The sequence below is a fragment of the Phasianus colchicus genome, chromosome 5 (assembly GCF_987193195.1).
Source record: "Phasianus colchicus chromosome 5, bPhaCol1.hap1.1, whole genome shotgun sequence".
Classification (NCBI taxonomy): Eukaryota; Metazoa; Chordata; class Aves; order Galliformes; family Phasianidae; genus Phasianus; species Phasianus colchicus.
Genome location: NC_143440.1, coordinates 25,712,191 through 25,733,421, shown reverse-complemented (window position 1 = coordinate 25,733,421; position 21,231 = coordinate 25,712,191). Strand labels below are relative to the sequence as shown.

General features: G+C 44.6%; 1 protein-coding gene across 5 annotated transcripts in view; it reads right to left on the bottom strand.

The window, feature by feature from the left end:
• Window positions 1-17,189, bottom strand: part of ITPKA (inositol-trisphosphate 3-kinase A) — a 41,947-nt gene extending 24,758 nt beyond the window's left edge. For all 5 annotated transcript variants that reach the window (XR_016466877.1, XR_004166967.2, XM_090140999.1 and 2 more), the window contains exon 1: window positions 16,501-17,189. Coding sequence is in view for 3 of the 5 variants with exons in the window: in XM_090140999.1 (XP_089997125.1) it covers window positions 16,501-17,004 (504 nt within the window). In the remaining 2 variants the exon portion in view is untranslated. The remainder of the gene's footprint in view (window positions 1-16,500) is intronic.
• Window positions 17,190-21,231: the final 4,042 nt, after the last annotated feature.

Sequence of the window (21,231 nt, the reverse complement as noted above, 5' to 3'; positions counted from 1 at the left end):
GCTCAAAAGCTAGTTTGTTTTGTTTGCTTAATTCTTCATGCTGTTACACCCAACTATTGCATTCAATTTCGAAAATAAAATTAATATATCCTGTTTTGTTTTTAGTACTGTTTGCCACTATTTGCAGTGGCTTTCACCTGATATGTTGGAACAGCTTGTATACAAAGAGCTTGAAATAGATCCAATGCTACCAGCCATATTTCAATAAACTAAGGGTAGCCTGAAAAATGCTTTGTTTTCATCTGTCTCACTGAAGCATTACCTGCTATTGCCATAAAACACTTTTTTACAAAATCATTCTGAGTGGACAACAATCAAGATAATCACTAGTCTACTTAATTACCCTTTACTTAGACATGCTTCCTGCGAGAACGTAATCAATAAATACAGTTCTATAATAACAACCTAAAAAGGATTACACTTTACCAATGAATCACAATATTCTACCAAGACAAGTCATCATCAGATAATCCCCCGCAGATCAATGATGTTGCCCAAGTGCAGCTTCACAGCTTCCAACATCAAAGAATGAGGGACTTCGCTGCTTCAAAAATGTGAGGCTCAGGGACAGCCAACCATATAGTTTCATTTCATGGAGTGATCTGGGGACTTGAATGATAACTTATCTAAAAAAATGTAAGTAATGAAAGCTATTGAGCAACAGGAGATCATTAGAGCTGCAGAACTTGTCACCTGAGGGATCCTGGTTTTGATTTCTTCCAGTTCAAGGATTAGTATAGTTTGTATTTGCAGGCCTGAGAAGGCAGGCAGCTGACTTGGTCAGATTCAGATCCTGAAGCAATGAATGCTTTTATGCCTAATGTAAGAAACTAATAGCTATCTTTGCTCTTTTTTTTTTTTTAAATACTATACACAGACATGCACACTTGAAAATATCCAAAGCATTTAGCAAAAGCTTTTCACTGCAGTCTATCAGAATTTCATTACTACTTGTTATCATCCAGACCATAAAACCTCCTAGGCTTGGGATTAGGCAGTATTTGAAGAAAAAATTAAAAGACCTAACAAGGCATCATACTGCAGCAGACAAGTCAAGGAATATCTGTAATTTTTCCTTATTTGTTGGAAGAACATAAGTTGAGTACCCACACAAACTCTGTGCAGGGAATTAAGGTGCAAGATTTGCCCATAACTAAAGAAAAAAAAAAATTCCCCAAACAATAAACCTGGTTCTACCATATGTGACACTTGGTTTATATGTTCAGCAGCTAGTTTCTGTGCTTTTGCCCCTTATTAAAGGCTTCTGGAATCCTCAAACTAGGGAGATTCTTGCTGCCAAGTCTACTACCCACATGTCTGAATCAGACATGAATCACGAATCAAGACAAAGATCTCAATGGGTGGGAGGTGAAAGAGCAAGCGAGCAAGAAGAATGCTTCCCAAGCAAGTCCAGACAGGAAGGTATAAGCACACACTCACACAAACCATTAAAACTAAGTTTGAGTGCACCACTTGATTTAGCTCCCAAGATGGGGTTAGGCTTTTACAGCAGATGACTTAGCCCTGCATTTACCATGGTTCACCTTTTCTTGTCACTGCACTATGACCAGAGGTTTCTGACACACAATGAACACTACTCTGCACAGCACTCCCAGATGCAAATGTTCACCAGACAGCTGAGTATTTAGGTCTAAAAACAAAATGTTGCTCAGTCATAATGCGCACCACAGCTTGCCCAACTCAGAGTCCAGAGTGCTGAGTGTCTGCTTGAAAAAGTCCATGCCCTGTGCTGATAAGCAACAGCATTATCCATTCTTCAGACTGCCAGAGGCATGATGCAAACCAACATCAACTGACAATTTGTCCAAATCACTGCAGTTGGTCTTCCATCAGGGCAGCTGTGTCACTTCAAAGGCTGCCAACTGACACTTCAGGAACGTAATCTAGGATGCTGTTACACTGCTTAAGGAAATTACAGAGCAATCTCCACACACCAAACTCCTCAGGAACCTTGACCACCCTCGTACCTGCTTTAGTCAGCACAGCCCACAAGGAACTAAGACGTGCTCTTTCTCACACAGCAGAGCTTCCTGCAGCATTTGAGTGCCAACTGGAGCTGGGAGACCAGTGATCAATAGCAAGGGAGAACACACACTCCTCACAGGGAACGGCAGTTTGCATGCTACTTCGCATGAGCGACTTCCCGATTAGCACTTCTAGACAGGCTGCCAGGCAAAGTGTGACTACACCTTCATCTCTGCTTCTTTCACCATCCAGCCTCCAGAGCTCTGAAAAGCAACGCTCAGCCTGTACGCAGCCCTTGACTCTTCCGGTTTTGCATTCAACCATGGGTAATGGCCACAGCTGCTTAAAGCAGCACATGGCAGGTGTATCCTCCAACTGCAAGGTTTTCATTTCCTGTTTGTACCACAGGCAAGATGGGCTGAGCTAATTCTTCAGAGTCATGAGAAACACTTAATGCAATAAGCAGAAACAAAGCTGCAAGACAGAAGCCTCAGGTTCCTGCATTTTCTCCTCTGTCATGCCTCACCATGCGTTATGCAATGAGATGCATATGTTCTTTGGCTTATTACCCTGTAGGATACTCGGTAAGTTTGTTTGATATTTGTAATCTCTGGACTAAAGGAAAAAGTGAAAGCAAGCGAAATTGTTGGACAGTATCAGACCCCCAAATTACACAGAGTGCAAAATTACAAACCACCCACTTCACAGCTGGATTCTGCCTCTAATTCCAGGAGAGGCCCTCTCCAAATCAGAAGGCGGTGCAACACAGTGAAAGCATTGCTTGCCAGTCTGTAAACAGCACCAAGAGCCACAGTCAGCTGACTGTTCTATGGCAATTGCATTTTTCTTCTGTTCATTAACTAATATATCTACTGTCTGTGTGTCACTCCCAGACCAAAAGCCAAAAGGAATTAGATGGGTTTTGTTTACTTTATCACAGGCACTTTGTAGAAGCCTATTTTTAAAGGGGCAATATCATTAACTGAAATAATAAAAAGTAAACATTTGCTGTTCTGAGGGATGAGATTGCCATTGCCATTACCTCCAACAGTTTAAGCTTTGCTCTGAAAGTTCTCCAATAGGACAGAGTTCTGCTACCTCTCCCTGTTGGGCGAAACTGAATGAGAGATTAGAACACCAGACTTGCTGGAAAAACATTATTATTCAAGAAGTACACGGAAATTTCCTCACTATAGGAAAGTTGATTTGCTTTCAGAGCGCAGACACTTGAAATTTATCTAAGCTGTCCATCATTGAGAATAATTTCGTGGTAAATCAAATATCACTTCAGCAGATGGTGTGGCAGAAGGAAAAAAATCTTTCTTAACCTCCAAAACAACTGCAGTTTAATTCCTCAGAAGCTTTCCATGCCAGTTAAGCAACCTGAGAATTCTTTGACCATCCTCCATTAATCCTCTGCTAGCCATAGGTCACTGATTGGCATCAGTCATGAGACAAGGACATCTAGGAAAACCACGCTGTTTGGATTAAAAAAAAAAAAAAAGAGCTTAACATGCTATTAGAGTGGTAGCATAATTATCAGTTCCCAAATATTCATCCTGTTTGGAATATTTTAAACCCAAACGCATCCACACATCTTTATACACAGACCAAGACATCCAGCTTAAAACATATGCATAATATGTCAAGGCATAGAAAATTCTCATTTGTGAACTGTGCCTCAACTGAACATCAAATCCCAAGGTACTACAAGTGCCGGTCAGGTATGTTTTCTGTATAACATCAAGACAAACTGCATTCAGGCAAGAAGCCAGGAAATAACTTCAAGAAGCTAATCTCCCCTGACTGAGCTCCAGGCACTTGGGAAGGAAGCTGAGCACACATTTCATCCCATTTGCAATGGTGATGCAGGCTAACTTAGAAACGCAGCTCTAGCCTGTATGTCCAGCCTACGCTCACCACCAGTTTATCACCTCAAGAATTCACTGTCCACAGAAGAAACTCTAGTTTGAACAAAGAGGAAAGATGGAAATCCTTTATTACAATTTCTCATTCACCGCTAAACACATTGGCCACAATTTTGCAGTTGGTCTGATAGTAATGATTTGCCTTCTAGTAACTGGTCAAAGACTTCTCCCTTCTTTACCCTAACAGCTTGGTTTAGTGAATACATCCTGTGATGTTATCATGCTACTGTATGTGCTCACACATGGGCCACAAAAGCTGTACCCCATGACCCTTTGAGATTCTGTCTTCTGGGAATGAATGATATATATGGGTCCTAACACTCTAATTATGGAAGATTATTGCACTATAATTCATTTTTCCCTATAGGAAACAGAGAGCAAAAGGACAGCCTTGTTGTCATCCACATCTACTGGAATGAACACAAATAAATGGTTTTAATTTCCAACAGAAATAAGACATTCCAGTGAGATACCAGAAAAGAGCTTTCCAGGGGCATCAGCAAAAACAACCTTCAACAAGGGAAACTCAAATTGCCTTGACATATCTGTAAACCACAGTCTAGTTTAGTCATGGAGGACCAAGATAGAACTGGGTTGATCCCAGTGTCATTGAGCTGCAATACTTTTAAAGGAATTCTAGTCACAGGCACCAAGAAAGTTAACTATCAGTGGTGAAGAGATACTTATGTCCTTCAGAGAACACCAAATAAAGATAACCTGACCCTTCTCTGTGCTTTATTTCCATGTCCTAAAAAATTCTGATGCATTTGTTACAGAAACATTAAATCTCTCACACCAAGATTCATCTGCAAATCCAGATTTACAGAACTATACACACGCATGCTCACATACAGTTGTGCTAGCTATGGAGCATCATGGTTTGGTGGGCAGTGCTGGTGGCAGGTGAATGATAGAACTGGATGATCTTAGAGGTCTTTTCCAACCTTAATGATTCATTGCTTATACATAGAAAGGCATTTTTGAGAGAGATTTATTTTTCCAAGGGTGTTTAAATACAACTTCTTGCTTTCCCACCACAGTAATTCAGCTTACAGTATCCTGAAGTGTCAGACACTCATTTGCAAAAGATAAAACTGCCATCTCACTACGGCATCTCAGTGCAGAGAAGTGCCCTTTGTCTGCTGCAGCTCCAACAACTATAATAGCTATATTTCAGAACACTGCTGAGCAATGTAAGTAATTAATGCTTGTAAATTGTATTATAGGTACTCAAATAAGGCATACGAGATTCACGTAAGAAGCTGTCCAGCGTTAAGTGAAAAGTATTATTAGAGCCTAAAAATACGTCATGTTAAAACAGATCAGACGCGCTGGTAGCAGTTTGCCATCTGCTTTTCTAATCACAAGACAAAGTCCAGCACTCATCCCTCTCCTCCTTTGCTGCCTCTAAACTCACACTTCCATTTTCCTCTAAAGAATCATCAACAGTTGCTGCTTCTCCTATCATATACTCCACTGTTCAAACAGGTCCACCCTTTGGAATGGAATGCAAGTGTCAATATGCGATAGGACACTGTTACTCAGTGGGGTGTGGCTTTTACCTAGGGGAAAGCTACATCCTTCAGTGACCACTTCAGTAACTGAGCTTTATCACAGTAACTGTGAGATTATTCCAAACCATTGCATTGAAATAAGTTTTTGAATAAACCAAAAAAAAAAAAACATTCCTATTTGGGTTTACGTGAAAACACAAGTGAGACCAGTGTGTTAGGAAAGATAGGAGCCCATGAATAGAAGGTGAGGACAATGCAGAAGATTTGGTGAAGATGGGGAGCAAGAGGGCCTTGTGGGTCACAAGATAGTTGTTTGCTTTTGGAGCAAACCTAAGACTAGCAAAACTCTTACTGCCTCCAGTCAGCACTGGAAATATGTAAAGAATCTGGGGAGGAGGATGACTTCACCTTGAGCAAAACTACAGGATCAAAACAGTTTCTGTTAACAGAAGAGCACAAGGCAAGTTGAATTCCTCCTCCGTATCAGTAGCAGGTAGTCCCAGCAGACAAGGGATTATTTAAAATTTTAATTTCCATAGCATAGCCTTAAGAAAAGGAGTTGAATTCAGACCTTACATAAGCAGCAGTGACTCAAGACTGAAAGAAGGCATCTGAGTACTGAAGACTTGTGGGTGTCTGAACAATAGTCAGCATCGCACACAGTATGTTTCCTCTGCCCTGAAGGTAAACAAATGCATTCACAATCAAGATCCTGGAGAGCCCACCTTCTTTAGAAGCACAGACGTCAACTGCCAATTATTAAGGAGCTAACAACAAAATAAACAGCCTAGTTTATATATAGACCATTTATCTACCCAAACTTTAAGAGGCACAAAAACCCAACCCATAAACCTTAAGAATCCCATACTATTGGTTCCTAGAAACAGAATTGCAAGCTATGGTCCTCTACCCTGCACAAACAGCTACCTGCACCAGTCCCATGAAATCTGGAAGCAGCAGCAGCTTCTGTGCCAGACTGGACACAGGCTGGCACAGAATAACCAACATCAGCACAAGCAGCACAGTGCTATTGGCACAGGATGTCCTCTCTCCCTGATCTTGCTGCTGCAGTCAGATGCATATTCTCTTTGGTCTTACTGTAATCTTCAAGGGAAAAAAAAAAAAAGACAAGAAGCTGCTTATTTAAAGACATGACCCTGATTATTGCTGAAATTCACACAGATCATCAGGGCAAGTCTCTAGAGCGCCAGCTCCTCATAGGAAGCTGTATTTTAAATATCTTAACTGTTTCTGCTGAGTGCTTCTGGTAGCCATGGTGGCATGACAGGCAAATGACAGATGTAAGTCCCTAGAAGTCAGGAAGCTTCACCTTAAAAATCCCTCATAGGACTTCAAAAATGGCAGGATTTGGCCACAAGGGCCTTGTGATTTAATTGTTTTGTCTATCTAAATCAGCATAAGGAAGGCAAAAACACTGCTTATCTGAATTCCACAGAGCAAGATTATACAGACCATATTCAGTTATCAGTCCAAAATTCTGACACTCAGCATTTTGTGCTACAAGAAGTGAAAGCTGGAGCGTAGGAAGGTTTCCTACTTTCTTCAGATTACATTCTCCTCTGTGCAATGCTGACCCTTTGTGGAGCCAGCATTGCTGTTCCTACAGAACACGGATGGGTGGGAAGGGCTGAGGAAGGAGCTCACAGCAAGCAGAGCTTATCATGATTAGAACATTCAGGTCAAGTGCACTTAGCCAACAACCCACTCAAACCCCACAAAAAGATAACGAACAGCCAATCTGCACGCACAAACACCGTTCACACAGATTTTATCCTACCACTGCACCATGAGAGCATACAGTGATAGTGAAACGTACAGAGACCACCTTTTAACTTTTGCTCTAGCTCTGCCTCTTTCAGAAGATTAGGGTCTCAAAACCCAGATTTCCTGTGCTGCTAAAAGCACAAGACTCTGCTTCAGTATGCCTCATTCTCCTGAGGATTGCTCTAATTTACATGCATCAAAGAACAACCAAAAAAAAAGTTTGCTTCAGCCTGAACATTTCCCACGAAAAAGTTCACTTGCTTCCAACACCAGAAAGGGATACTTTTTGATCACACTACTGATGAATCCTGTGAGAATTTTGTTAACCTTGAATCTTGCGGAAGAGAATTTAAGTCTGGCAAGAGGAAAGCATTCCAAGCAGGAGCAAGCCACTGGAAAAGCAAAAGCCAACTTGACCACAAATTGTAAAAACCTCAGCTTCTTCTGCACTAGTTACTTGTTAGACTCGGGAAATCACATCTGTGAAAACTGTGGGCAAAGCACACAGAAGGGACTGATGGAGCTCAACTGTGAGGACTCCTCAGACACAGTGAAGCTCAACAGTGCACCAGGCAGCTGTGTCCTAGCTTTGCCCAGGACAAGAGGGCCATCTCCTCGGAGCCTGAAGGTCCTCTCCAAGTTCAGCGCTCCCAAGGGGATCCTGCAACAGAAATCTCTAGTGCACTGTGCAGCACCCGCTGTGGAAAGGAAGCGAGGATGAAACACCAGTCACACGTCAGCACCTTCCACAGCTCAAACACTATTCAACAGCATTCAATAACAATAGGTATTAGAAAAACAAAAAACTGACACCTCAAATTTGGCTTCAAATGTAGCTGATATTTTTTGCACTGACCTAGCCTTCCTTCAGCATTTGCCCTAAAAGAGATGACTAAAGTAGTTTGCGCAACAGATTGTGAAAATAAATTCATTAAAATTTCAAAAGTGCTGTTACTGCAGTGATGAAGTAACACGGTGGAAGTACCACATAAAACTCATTAACTGCTTTTACAGTAGATTTCCAGTATATTAAGCAAAAATGGTAATGCCAAGAATGCCAGAGTCAGGAAAATCTGCTTGTTATACAATCAGGCATCATGCATTTACACTGAAGGTATTGCAATTACAGTACATTATTATATAATTAGAGACAGTATTGTAAGCTGTGCATTGAAGGATGAGAGCTAACATCAAGATGATAAATTCCATATATATATATATATATATATATATTTATACACACATAGATTTATTTGGAGTGCTCAGTTTTGAGCTGAAAAGACATCAGTGTTCTAGTGCAACTGTAATTCTGCATCTGAACATGTTTGAGCAATGACAGGTGCTGACACATGACAAGTTTTCATCCTCACTGCCTTTCTACCGCGTGTGCTGCACAGAGCACTAGAGATGAGTGCTGCGTTTAACATGCTTGTGCTAAAGAGGATGCCTGTAGGAGTGCTGTGCATAGAAAGGATCTGTGGGAGATGGCCCTTCCAGCCTGGGCAAAGCTGCCTCATGCACAGCTGAGTCTTTTCAAGCTCCACTAAGAGTGGGGTGGCTGACCACAGCTAACAGCTGAGCTCCAGACTTTGAGGAGCACCAGTACATCAAAGAGGAGAATTAGACATCTACATTCAGTTCAGCATTCTGTCACAGGAAACAAGCATCAAGTACAGCACAGATATGACATACTGTCCTCTGTGAACATCACTGAAGAGACACTACAGTGTTCTTAACTACTCAGAGCTCCTTGAAAAAACACCACAACAAAAATCTATGTTCTCCTTTGAAGCTCAGAGTAATGAGGGCAGCTATAGCTAAGGCAGGGCACTGCATGTTAGGATGTGGAAGAAAGCAGAGGACAGAATCAGCTTTGCTGATGATGAACGCTGATTTCCTATTATCACTAAAAAACAAAAGCATTCTCTATGAATGCTCAATATAATTTAGCAGGAGATATCATTTAGCATATGAAACAGGTATTTCCCAGAGAGGTTGTGGATGCCCCGTCCCTGGAAGTGTTCAAGGCCAGACTGGATGGGGCCCTGGGCAGCCTGGTCTAGCATTAAATGAGGAGGCTGGTGGCCCTGAATGTGGCACGGGGGTTGGAGTTTCGTGATCCTTGAGGTCCCTTCCAACCCTGGCCATTCTGTGATTCCGTGATTCTGAGTCTATAGTAGCTTGCATTCACCTTTGATGCCTCACAGCAAAAAGCAAGTTATGCCATCATCATCAACTTTCTTATTCACAGAGTTTGGCAGCATCCCAGGTTCCTGTTAATCAGGTAACTCATTCAATGGACTGATGATGAATCATGCAGATATCAGTACCAATTACACACACACATCCATGTATCTGCTCTTATCATCTGTGACCATGCCTTTCTTATCAAGGTTGCTCAAACATGGGTGATGAAGGCTGACGAAGTAGGCTAAAACTGAATGTGAGTGAAATAGAGGCAGCATCAGTGGGTTTGGGTAAACAGTGTAAGGAGTTTGCTTTCATTGTGCCACCTCACTTTGATATTTCAGCCCATACATAAGGGGCATTCCTGGATTCTGGGATTAAGCCAGACTCCCACAACGCAGTGTCTGTGTTATGCTTCCTACAGTCATCAACTGGCTCAGAGATTCTGTCCCAGGCTCTGAATTTGGATTGTGCCAGGCCTACGATATTGCTTCAAATGAGCTGCTAAATAGTCTTTGGTTTCCCCAAGCTTGCCAAGGACTAGAAAGTTTGGCAACAGGCAAAAATAGCCAGGCATGATGGGTTCAATGTAGTTTTCTGTCAGTTTCACCAGCCTGAGAAGTGAGACCTTTTATAAAGGAAAGGAAAATTCCATTCCTCATGGGAAGTTCAGAGTTTGCAGATATAAAAACACATGCAAATGCTGCCTGCTATGTGTTATTCCCTAAAGCATTATCCACTGCTATCAAGTATAAATCAGTCAAGCACTGGAAATAATAACATTCCAGTGGAATGCTAGTCTGACACTGGCAGGAGAGAGAGCGAGCCTCTTCCCCTTTCCTTCACTTTCCCTACTGCTTTTGGGCTCTATAGAATGAAGCAATAGATCCTGCTTTTTTTAATGGTATTTTTCCCCAGTGTGCTACTGAGTGGACAGACAATGCTGTCTTGTCGAACTCAAGATCTTTAGAGGAAGCTCTGTTAGTAGAGAAGGCTGAGAAGAGCAGTTTAAAAATGAAATCTAAACCCACACTGTGCAAGATCCAAATTAACGAGAACTGACAAGTTAGTTCTTTCTGCCTCAACCCCCTTCCCCTGCAGAAACTACACTGACACAGAAAGAAGAAGAGAGAGCAGGATTATACTGGGGCTATACATAGCACAAGGTTGCTCTTTGCTTGCAAGATGTGAAAGGACAATGTTGTCTTTTCTGCCATCGCATTTACAGATAATCATCGCAAAGTGAAGCACGGCTGATAAGCCTTAGTTCTTCTCTCAGTCAATCCGAAAACAAACACCACAGCACTACATGAATAGGTGGTGTATTCTCAGCTACCAGAACACTGTATTAAACTGTCTCATTTTGTTATTTTTTTTACATTTGTTAGTCAAATTGTTTCACTTGAGCACACTCTATTTAGAATAAATCTTAGATGTGAGTGGAAAGGTTATTCCTTGTCTGCGATACCTGCTTTGCCTATCGCCTGTTCAATAAAAACAATTCAGCCTCAAGCCATTTAAATGGGTTAACAGTGACAAACCCCCAGAATACACACAGACATGCTGAATTCCTAAACTACTGCCACAGCTGCTGCTTTTATCCCCTGTCCAACCTGCATGGGCTTTTCACAACTATGTCTTCAACTCTGCCAAGTTGAGGATAAGCTGAGAGGATTCTGCTTAAAAGCAACTTCTTTAAATATGAGCACATCACCTGACGATGAGGAGCTGTCACTACTTCCTCTCCTACTTTCTAGGAGCAATAAGCATTATGAGGAGCTCAGAACTGTAGAAGAGCACATGCAGAGAACCTTCTATAGCATGCTTAATCCACCAGGTCCATTAAGAAAAAAATTATAACAGAGCTCTTCCAATTTTAAACAGCATACTCAAGCCACATTATTAAAATATGAAAAAAAAAAAAGAAAACAGTGGGTTTTATTAAAAAAACCAATTCCATAACCTCTAAGCCAGTGTATGAGATGTGCATAGGGTGAGAAAGCTTTAACTCATAAGACTTAATTGCCTTCCAACTGATTTGACTAAGAGCCCAGTCACTTCCTACATCACTGCATTACTAATGAACAGTTGCTGCTAAAACTGATACTGCTGATGTTTGTATATATATTGCACCATTTGAGAGTACAGTGGAGAACAAGCTGTCCTAGAATTGAGAGGTCTCCCAGTTCAGAGTTGAGGCCCAATAACAGAGCAACACAGAACCACTCCTATTTGTTTAGTATGTAACAAGAAGATGTCAGTAGCAAGTCTGTTATCATAAATCATTATTTTTAAAAAATATCTTGAAATGCTGATAAAATTAGCTGTTCCACAACTAGCAAATTAACGGAGGCTGGTGCCTACTGAACTACTAGCCTACTGCCCTGCACCCTTCCCAAATTAATAACAGCTTGGCACTGTGCTTCATAAACTTGTGCATAATCCCTCCAGCGCACCTCCACATCTCTTATCTGGGGCTTGTATTGTTCACCCAGAGGCTGACGTTCATGGAACTTTACAGAACTTATGAAGAAAACTTTGGGATGCTTACCGCACTGTCAAAGTCAGCTGAATTCTATTTAAGTTGTTAAAATTAAATTGATACAGTGATTACACAATCTTTCTTTCCTTTGAAAGTAGGCTAAAAACCCATTAACAGTCTTACTTATGTCATCCCTTCATTCCCATTCTTCATTTAAAAATAACAATTCTGTTCTACTGCATTAGCTTACATAACCCATCTCTCAGCTGAAACACTTGAAACTTTCAGGCTGTATTTATTAAGTGTACGTGTCTACGTTTGTTCATTTTAAGGTGCTCACTATTATCAAAAGTAATAGTGAGGAGATAGGTAAAACCAAGTAATGGCTATTGCCCAAAGTTTCTGAACTGGTATCACTGCAGGCAAGAACTGCATTGCTTTTTCTCTAGTGAGCTGTCAGCTGTTCTCATGGTTACTGATGCAGGAATTTGCAATGACAGGTCACAGTTATGAGAATGAGTAGAGTCGCCTGGCATGCTTCTATCTAGGAAATAACACTATCCTAACGAAAAGGAGAAAAGACTGCTGTACATCATCATGCAATTTCGTCTCTGAGAAAGCCACTTTAAAGTCTCTCTGTCCCAACAGAGAAGGTGCTAACCAGACTTAAGGTAGTTCTTAAAATTGCTCGCTCACACAATAAAGATAAAAATACATCTCTTGTATTCTCTTCATTGCTACAAATGGACCAATGGAGCTTTCTCTGAAAGATTCAACTACGTACATAAACTTTCCAGACTATGGGAAGCAAGGGTAGGAAAAGCACGCTTTCCATTTAAATTCAAAGGAAGGCAGGAATAGTAACTTCTCAGCTCATGCAATAACAGCAGAACCACTTCTCTCACAATTCTAACCCTTTGCTATCAGAAAAGCCCTCCTTCAGGAGAGCCAGGGCAGTTCAGTTTCCAAAGTCACTATCACTGCAAAATTAAGTGTGGAATTTGTGATGAGGTGGCAAAACATCTACCTGCTGACTTACTTTCAAATGTCAGCCTTCTAGATACAAACAAAGGTAAGTCCCTACAGAGCCAGGCTGGAACTGCACTGTAATTGTCAGCCATCATTCCCAAGGAACTCACTATTCCATCAAGGGCCATAGCATTCCAGGGACATATCCATACACAGCACTCAGTAATATGCAAAAATGTAATGCTGTCACGATGTGCCAATTGATCCATGCCAGAACACTCTGTGAAATGCTTAACTGAGTCACTCACACTCTTGGAGAGCTCCTTGTCTGCCCAGCAAGCTTCCAGGAAGAGATTCTTCCAAGGCACAGTCGGGAAAAGCACTGCAAAGCTTGCTGTCCCAGGATTCAAGGCTTGCCAGTTTTCTGTGTTTCTCGTGGGACTGTACAGGTAGCTCAAGGGCCCACAATATTTTGAAGATACACCTGATTATAAACTTTCAGGTCAACAGTAGAGAGGCCTTCAGCTAAGAAGCCTGGGAGGGCTTTCTTCAACTCAGACCTCAGATGGAAGCCTTGAAGCCCTGATAACAGGAACACTATCAGAACTTCTGCTCCTGCAGCTGAAAGACCTGGGCAAGTTTCCAAGGTTCCTGTGAAGCACTGAGGACTCTGGTAGGCTCGATAGCTCAGCAGCAGTCCTGTGAGCCCTGATCTGAGCTACATCAAAGGGTGTCAGGCTCTACATCATTTCCAAAGAAACACTGGAGAAAATTCTAATACAAGAAAAATTTCAAAGTGTCGCAGTTCTCCATGATCTGGGGAACGCCAAAACTGGCTAATTTCCACTGCAATTTCCTGCAGATAGTCTCTAACCTGTGTTCCTCTCTGAAAATGAACCTTCATCTGTTAAAATACATAATACTAAAGCAATAGACATGAATAAAACATGCAAGTTTACCTTTAAAATACAAAAACATCCCTCGTTATCCCAAAATTTCTAGTTATTCTCATATGAACATGCCTGCCTTGAGTCCTAAGCCTTTCATTTAAAAAACAACAAACCAGATCTACTCATCCTTCCTCAGGACTAACAGTAGAAAAAGATGCATCCTGTAAAGCCAAACCCACAGAGGTTCTAAGCAGGTTACTCCACTTGGCACGTTAATTACTCACAGTTTCTTTACTGAAACAGTAACTCTAGAGACTGGACAACTGAACACAGGGCTGGAGGTTTTAGAATACCAAAACACAACAGCCACAAGAACCAGTGTGTTCTGGTCACCTGCAGGAATGTCCAGCCCACAGGGCAGCCACTTGAGATGAACGGTGTGTATTACAAGAAGAAAAAAGGCAGATTCCTGGAATCCAAGCTCTCAGAGGGTACTGTGGCAAGGGAGAGAGGGATGAACTACACCAGCACACACCGAACAGATTAAAGATTTAGCTCACTTAATTTATTATGCAGCATCACAAAGTTTTGGATACTTAGTGCTGCAGCTCTAGAGCCCGAGGTACAAGTCCCAGCTTGCCAACCTGCTGCACAACTGGTAACGAGACACAGGTGTCCATGGAATGCAGGTCGCTAGTGGGGCAGTTTATTCCATCATCCCTACAGGTGTGGAAAAGTAATTTGACCCTTAAGGACATTTTACCAGGTGTGAATACTTCAGTACTGAAAAACTAAAGAACACTGAAGCTGCACTGAACTTCAGAAATTTCTAAGAAGCTTTTTATGAGACTGAATTCTCACAATATCTTTAAAGGTATTGTCTCAATTTCTCATACACCTACATGAAGAGGACATTCTTTCAGTTTAAAATATTTCTTAATATGGCAACTTTTATTCATTCATGAGTGATCTACAAGGCCTTTTTCACTTTTAAAGTTTCTTTTTCTTGCCATTAAAAGATGAAAAGAGCCTTTTCCGATTTTGCACAGTGCCTAGACGCTTCCTATAATTCAGATTAAATTAATACCATTCACATCCACTTATGTCGTATGCTTTAGCTGCGCTCACGTAGAACTACAGAGAAAGATACAGAAGAATGATTTAGGACTTGGTATTACATACAATCTCAGTATTTCCAAAACTCAAAAGCAACCTCAAAGCAGCTCAGTTTCTCACCTGAATAGCAGTTCTTCCTTTAATTTATGTGCATAGACAAGTAAACAGATGCTACAATGCCATCCCGGAGCTCTCCATATAGTTTAAGCATTCCCAGTAAACTCTCGCTCCATATTTACCACGCATACAGCCCAGGATTACCTCCACGTAGCTCATTATCACACCCACTCTCCCACTGCAATAGCAGCGTTGTTGAGTCAAAGGATCCAACAGCTCTTTTCCATCTTTAATTTCTGTTCTTATTCTACTTCCACAAAATCTCTGCTAGCACAGCACATAGTTCAGAAAAGAAAGCCATATGGTGACAGAGTAGCAATTGTTTCCCTCCACACACCAGTTTCTATATCAGGATAGAAAGTACAAATTAAGTAGCGTCATTACTGGTTTCTTGGAACACAACATGACAAAGTACAAAACTTTTTTCCCCCCAAGTTGATGCAAACAAAGCCAATATTGCGCACAACATTTTAGTTCCTGTACTGTGTGTCCTCTAAAGTAGTAAACCCACAATTAGCATGAGAAAGGTCCAGCTGGAGGTACTGCGAACAACCCGCATTATTTCTTATGTATTTTTTTCAAAACATATGTTCTGCTTGAGAACAATAGAGTGCCAGTGGGCTGGCAGCCGAACAACAATTTAAGTTACAGTCTCAGTAAAGGTAGGAGGAAGAATTTGCTAAAGCAATGTATTTCACTTACAAACCCCCAAGAAGCCCATTACAGACAGTCAGGCAAATATATGTTAATGGCCATGGGGGAAAAAAACCCTAAGTAAATGCTTTTAATGCACTTCATGGATGAAAGCTGCCAAATTACAGAGAGGATTTACTGAGAAGAATGCGCTACTGCCAGGATGGACAAAAGCATGCATTCTACCCACTCCAAGCTCCTCCCCATCTCCTGTCATGCTCACAGCAAGAAGCAGCTCAAAAACTGACAGCCACAGACTCCAGGACTGGAGGAGACAAAAAGAAAAATAATAATAACCCCGCTGCTAAATGCCAGGAAAAATGTTATTTTGAAGATCTAACAAAAGAGGCTGGGGAAAAAAGAAAAAGAAAAAAAAAAAGCAACGAAAAAGACCCGAGCAACGAGCAAAAAAACACTACTCAAAATTATTGGGACAGCAAGCACAGTTTCACAGGAAACCAAGCACACCTGATGGGGTTTTAGAAGGGCCACCATCAAGAAGTGCTTTGAAAACAGAAGCTGCAACGCACATCGTGCAGCGCCTGGCAGGAGTTTCCCAGAGTTTGTGTGCAAGGAGAAGAGCGCAGTTCCCCCCTCCCAGCTGGGCCACCAGCCTTTCCAAACGAGGATGCTCGATGGCCCCCAACCAGGCGATCGGCACTGGTGGGCGAGCCCCGCACGGCGAGCGCCGTTCGGAACGAGTCTACTTCCCTCCCTCCCCCCTTTTTCTTTCTTTCTTGCTGTCGTCGCAGTTCCTCCGTCGGTCCCGGTTACGGAGCTCCCGGCCCCCCGGGCAGCGCGTCCCGGCCCCCCGGCTGCGAGCCGCCCCCTACCTGGTTGGAGTCGTCGCCGCGCTCCAGGTGCACGATGCCCTGGCTCCTGCCCTCCGTGTCGCTCAGCACGTCGTCCTCCGAGTCCTCCAGGAGGGACGACGAGCCCGTGGAGGAGAGCGAGGAGGTGGACAGCCTGCGGGACTGCAGGTGCAGCGAGCCGTCCGTCCTCAGCCAGCCGCCCTCCGGGTGCGCCGGCGGCGCCTTGGGGCTGCCCTGCGACTCCTCGCTCTCCTCGGCGGTGACGGTGAGGCGCGGGATGACGGGCGGCAGCACGCCGTTGGGGGGCCGGCAGCCCCGCTTGGCCGGGTCGGGCAGCTGCCGGGCGGCGGCGGCGGCGACGGCGGCGCAGCGCGCCTCGAAGAGGGAGCGCAGCTCCCCCACGCTGAGCCGCGTGGCCCGGCTGAGGTCCGGGCTGCTGTGCAGCGCCGCTCGGGGCTCCGCGCCGGGGTCGGCGGCGGGCGCCCGCCGGGCAGAGCCCCAGGGATGGCGGCCGGGGGCGTGCATGAGGGAGCGCCGCGCCGCGCCGCCGGGGAAACTTCTTTGTTGCTCAGCCTCCGGCCGCCGCTCGCAGCCCGGCGGCGCGGCTCATGTCCAGCCCGCCCTCTCCGGGCGGCTCTGACTCACCCGCAGCCCGCTACCGCGCCCGCTGCCCCGGCGCCAGGGCCATGGGGGCTCGCCGAGCCTTCCCGCCCGCCCGCCCGCCCGCCGCCGCCGCCCCGCTCCGCCTCGGCGCCGAGGGGAGGAGCGAGCCGAGCCCCGCCGCGGGGAACCCCGGCCCGCCCGCCCCTTCCCTACCGCCGCCTCCGCCCTTTTGGTTTCGCTTTCCCTCGGGCGGCCTCCCCACCTCAGGGGCCGCCTCACCGCCCGCCTTCCCGCCCTTACCTCGGCACGAGCCGCCGCTCGCTCCAACGGCCGCCGCCTCGCGCCCGCCGCCCCCCAACGGCCGCCCGCTCCCCGGGCACGGCGGCTGCGCAGCGCGGACGAGCCCCGGCCCGAGCCCCTGCCGGGCGGCTTCGACCGCCTTCCCGGAGCCTGAGCCTTCCTGGGTCGTAGCGGGCGGTGGGTGCCCGGCCGAGGCGCGTGGCACGGCGTGCCTGGCGAGCTGTGCGGCCGCGTGGCCACGTCCCGGGCGGCGCTGTGCTCGTAAAAAAACCTGAACCGCGTGTCTGTCTGTCAGCGCTTTGCTGCCGAGCCGCGCTAAAGAGGCTCTCCCAACCCCCGGGTGCTGGTGCGCCCCGCTCTCCTGCTCTAAATGAGTTTCTCCAGATACCGCCCCGCCTCGCCGCTGCTCGGCCGCTGAGCTCCCGCTGCCTGAAGTACAGCGTGCCGTGACTGTAGGCACTGGGGAGAGGAGAGCCGTCCTGCCTCAGGGTTACATCAGCCGAGATGATTAGTAAAATTAACGATTTGGGAACCGACCGCTAAAGTCTTCAACCCGGTTTTTGCTCATTTGTCTCATTGTTTCCCTGCACCCTTCCATCTGTCTCTCCCATCTGCTGTCTCTTGCCTGGCTCTCAGGCAGGAACTCAATGGGTGGAGCAGAAGGGCCGTGGTTGTGCTGCCTAGCAGCCCACCTCACTATGGCCGGTCACTGGCAGATGGGGAGCCCCACGAGCTCGGTGTCTTTGAACACCTTTCTAGAATCAGGTGCAGTGGGCTGGGCAGGGCAACAGCTGCCCTCAAATTAGGTATGCTTACCAGAAACTTGCAGGAGAGAATGGTTGGCAGTGCAGCGTTTCCCCGGCGCGTGTGGAGCAGGTGTCCTACAGGGAACAGATGTGAGCTGGTCTGAGTTCTCTCTGGAAGAAAATGCAGTCACCACTTTTATTACAAACTGTGTAACTAACTTCAAGTGTCATAGTGCAGAAAGGCAGTCTTAAAATACGGTTAGGCTCCACATACTGAAAGGCATACCTGAAAGCGCAGTTTTATAACTGATGGCTTTATGAGAAGAGTCACAGTGATGAATCTATAGATACCACAGAAAGCAAGGTAGCCAGTTAAAAATGGGTGGGAAAGATTCCACGTGCACAAGTTGGATGCACTGAGCTCATTTCTGTAGCCATGACAGCTGCTGCCCATTGGCAAGCAGAACGGAAAGCGAGTTTGGGCAGAGGGCAGAGGTGAGAAGGGAGGGAGCCCTTCTGCAGGCAGAAAGGCAGCTCAGCATCCAGCATGTCTGTGCCACTGCCCACTGCTGATTCTGCAGATACAGGATTATGCCAGGTCTATGATCAGGGAACCGGATTCAAGTGGATTCCTTATTTAGGAAACCTTACCTCTTGTGACTGTAATGAGACTCACTCCATGTAGGGCTGAGTCAACTTTACAGTTATAAAACATATTTTTAAAGGATTTATTTTCAACTAATAAACATGAAATACTTGCAACACATTTCATTTTAATCAACTGATATATTGGACCGGGCTCTGAGCACTCCGATCTAGCTGTAGGTGTCCCTGTTCACTGCAGGGGAGTTGGACTAAGCAGCCTTTAAGGGCCCAACTCAATGATTCTATGCATAAAAATAGGAAAATGACATTTTAATAATATCAGTTAGTAGCAATTGGTTAGATAGGATTAGATCTGGTTAGTTAGCTGCTTTTGTAACATGTCAGCGTTAGAGAGCTGCTGATCTCTGAGGTTTAGGTGAGATTTAATTTGAAGTCTTTCAGCACTAGCAGGAGACTAGGAAAGACTCTTTGGTCTGTCAGGTGGTGCTGCATTAACTCACAGCTGCACAAGCTTTAGGAAAAGTGATTGTGTCCTGATGGGAGAAGTGGTGAGAAATTGTATTTTCCACCTGTGAAATGCTGCGATCCTGACAACAAAGGGCTGTCAGTGTTCACTAGTGATGCTTGGCAAGAGCTAAATCTGGTAAAATATAACAAAGGTGTCCCTCTTTTGCAGATGTGTGAACTGACATACAGATGGCAAATGAGTTGGCTGCAGACAAGCAGTGAGTCAGGGGCGGAAAAGGGCGTTTGATTTGTTGCTTGCTTCTCTAACCACCCGCTCACATTCCCATCTCCAGGGCAATACATTTGTCTATCTCAGTCATACTGATTCATATTGGTATTCTTACTGCTGTGGTTTCAAGTTTCACATAGTCCTGCTACAAAAACAACTTTCTGCCTTTACTTATATTGGCAAAAGAAAAGACTACTTTGTTTTCATGAAACCACTTTCTAAACATTGTTATCATTAACATGTTACTTATTCCTTTTAGTTTGCATTTCCATAGGGTGCCTAAGCCTTGACAATACAAAAGCAACAAAAGATGCTGTGAACACTTGTAGAAAATCTGAAGGGTTTCACATAGAAAAGAGTTTAAATATGAGCTAGAGGAGAGCCTTGGGTTTAGTTTGGCCTACTCAATAAAATACTGCCCACATGAGACCTTATCGATGGCATGGAGCTCAACAGCTGGAAAACACCACATCTTTCAATGCAGCGTGGGCCTAAGAAGACCTCAAAAGTAGTTGAAAGCTGTGATTCACATGTTGCTTTTGGATGCAACAGATACAAGTGAGATAACGTTTATACCAAGTTATAAAGTCTCTTTCAGGACCAACTGGTATAATAAGGGAAACAAATAAACTAAAACAAAATTTAAAAAAAAAAAAAAAAAAAAGTAAAAGATGGGTCAGCTTTCATATGGGAAGGTCCTTCTTAAGGATAAGAAGGCAGATATCTGACCCTGAAAGCTGGTCTGGTGTAAGGAGACCCTGCCTGATGCACGGGCCCTTCACGGCAAAGCCTAACGTTCCCCCCAGCGGCTGAAGCTGAGATCACCGTTGCTTTGGGAAGGGGAAAAGAACTGCTGGCCTGGCGTGGGCTTGGCGACGTCTGCAGGGTGTTTCATGGGCAGGAGGAGGCTGGGACTTCGAGCCCAGGTTATATGAGGTGAAAGAAAACACTGTGCTAAGTGACAGCTATTTATTTTACAGATTAAAATTTTGTGGGCTGTTTGCCAAATTCCTCTTCAAGCCTTCCTCTGCAAAAGTTAGAGAATTTTTGATGTAAACTCTGCTTAATGGATGTGTCAGCTTGGTGTTTGCCCTGTGGGAAAGGATTTATGAACCTGCTTTTCTCCAGAAGCAGTATAGCTGTAACTCAGGCACCAATTTTTAAAACCACGTTGTGGATTGTTCAAGATGTACATGTGAAATGACACAAGCAGTTTTCCAGCTTTCCCTCACCCTGACCCTCTGGCCCAGAGTCTGAGGGACAGCACAGCACGAGCAGAAATCACTTCTGTGTTCCCAGCCCTGCTGTCAGCTCAGCTGTGAGCACCCCAAAGACTTACACCTGAAAGGGGAATCCAAACCTGACGGGGAAACATGGGGAAGGTGCTGTTGGGTTTAAGCAGTATAAGACAGTAATCTCCGATATGGATTCCAAGGATATGAGAGATGACGTGGCAGGGGATTTGAGCAGATCCTCAGCTAGGAGGGATCTGTAGATTTGGGGTGAAAGCAAGCACGGCTGTATTGATCCCAGTAAAGATCAGAGGAAACTGCAGGGAAGCAGTAAACTGTGGAGGACCTCTGGTGGCTGAAATTCAAATTACGTCCTTAAATCATATTCCTGAACAAAAGTAGCTAGAACTGTTCAGTTGGCTCGTACAGTAGGTTATAAGAGCAGGAGCTAGTGGGCGGGGTAAAACACATCAAGCACATCCTGAAACCAGTGTCCCTGAGAAAACGGGCTTCAAGATAAAGTGACAAC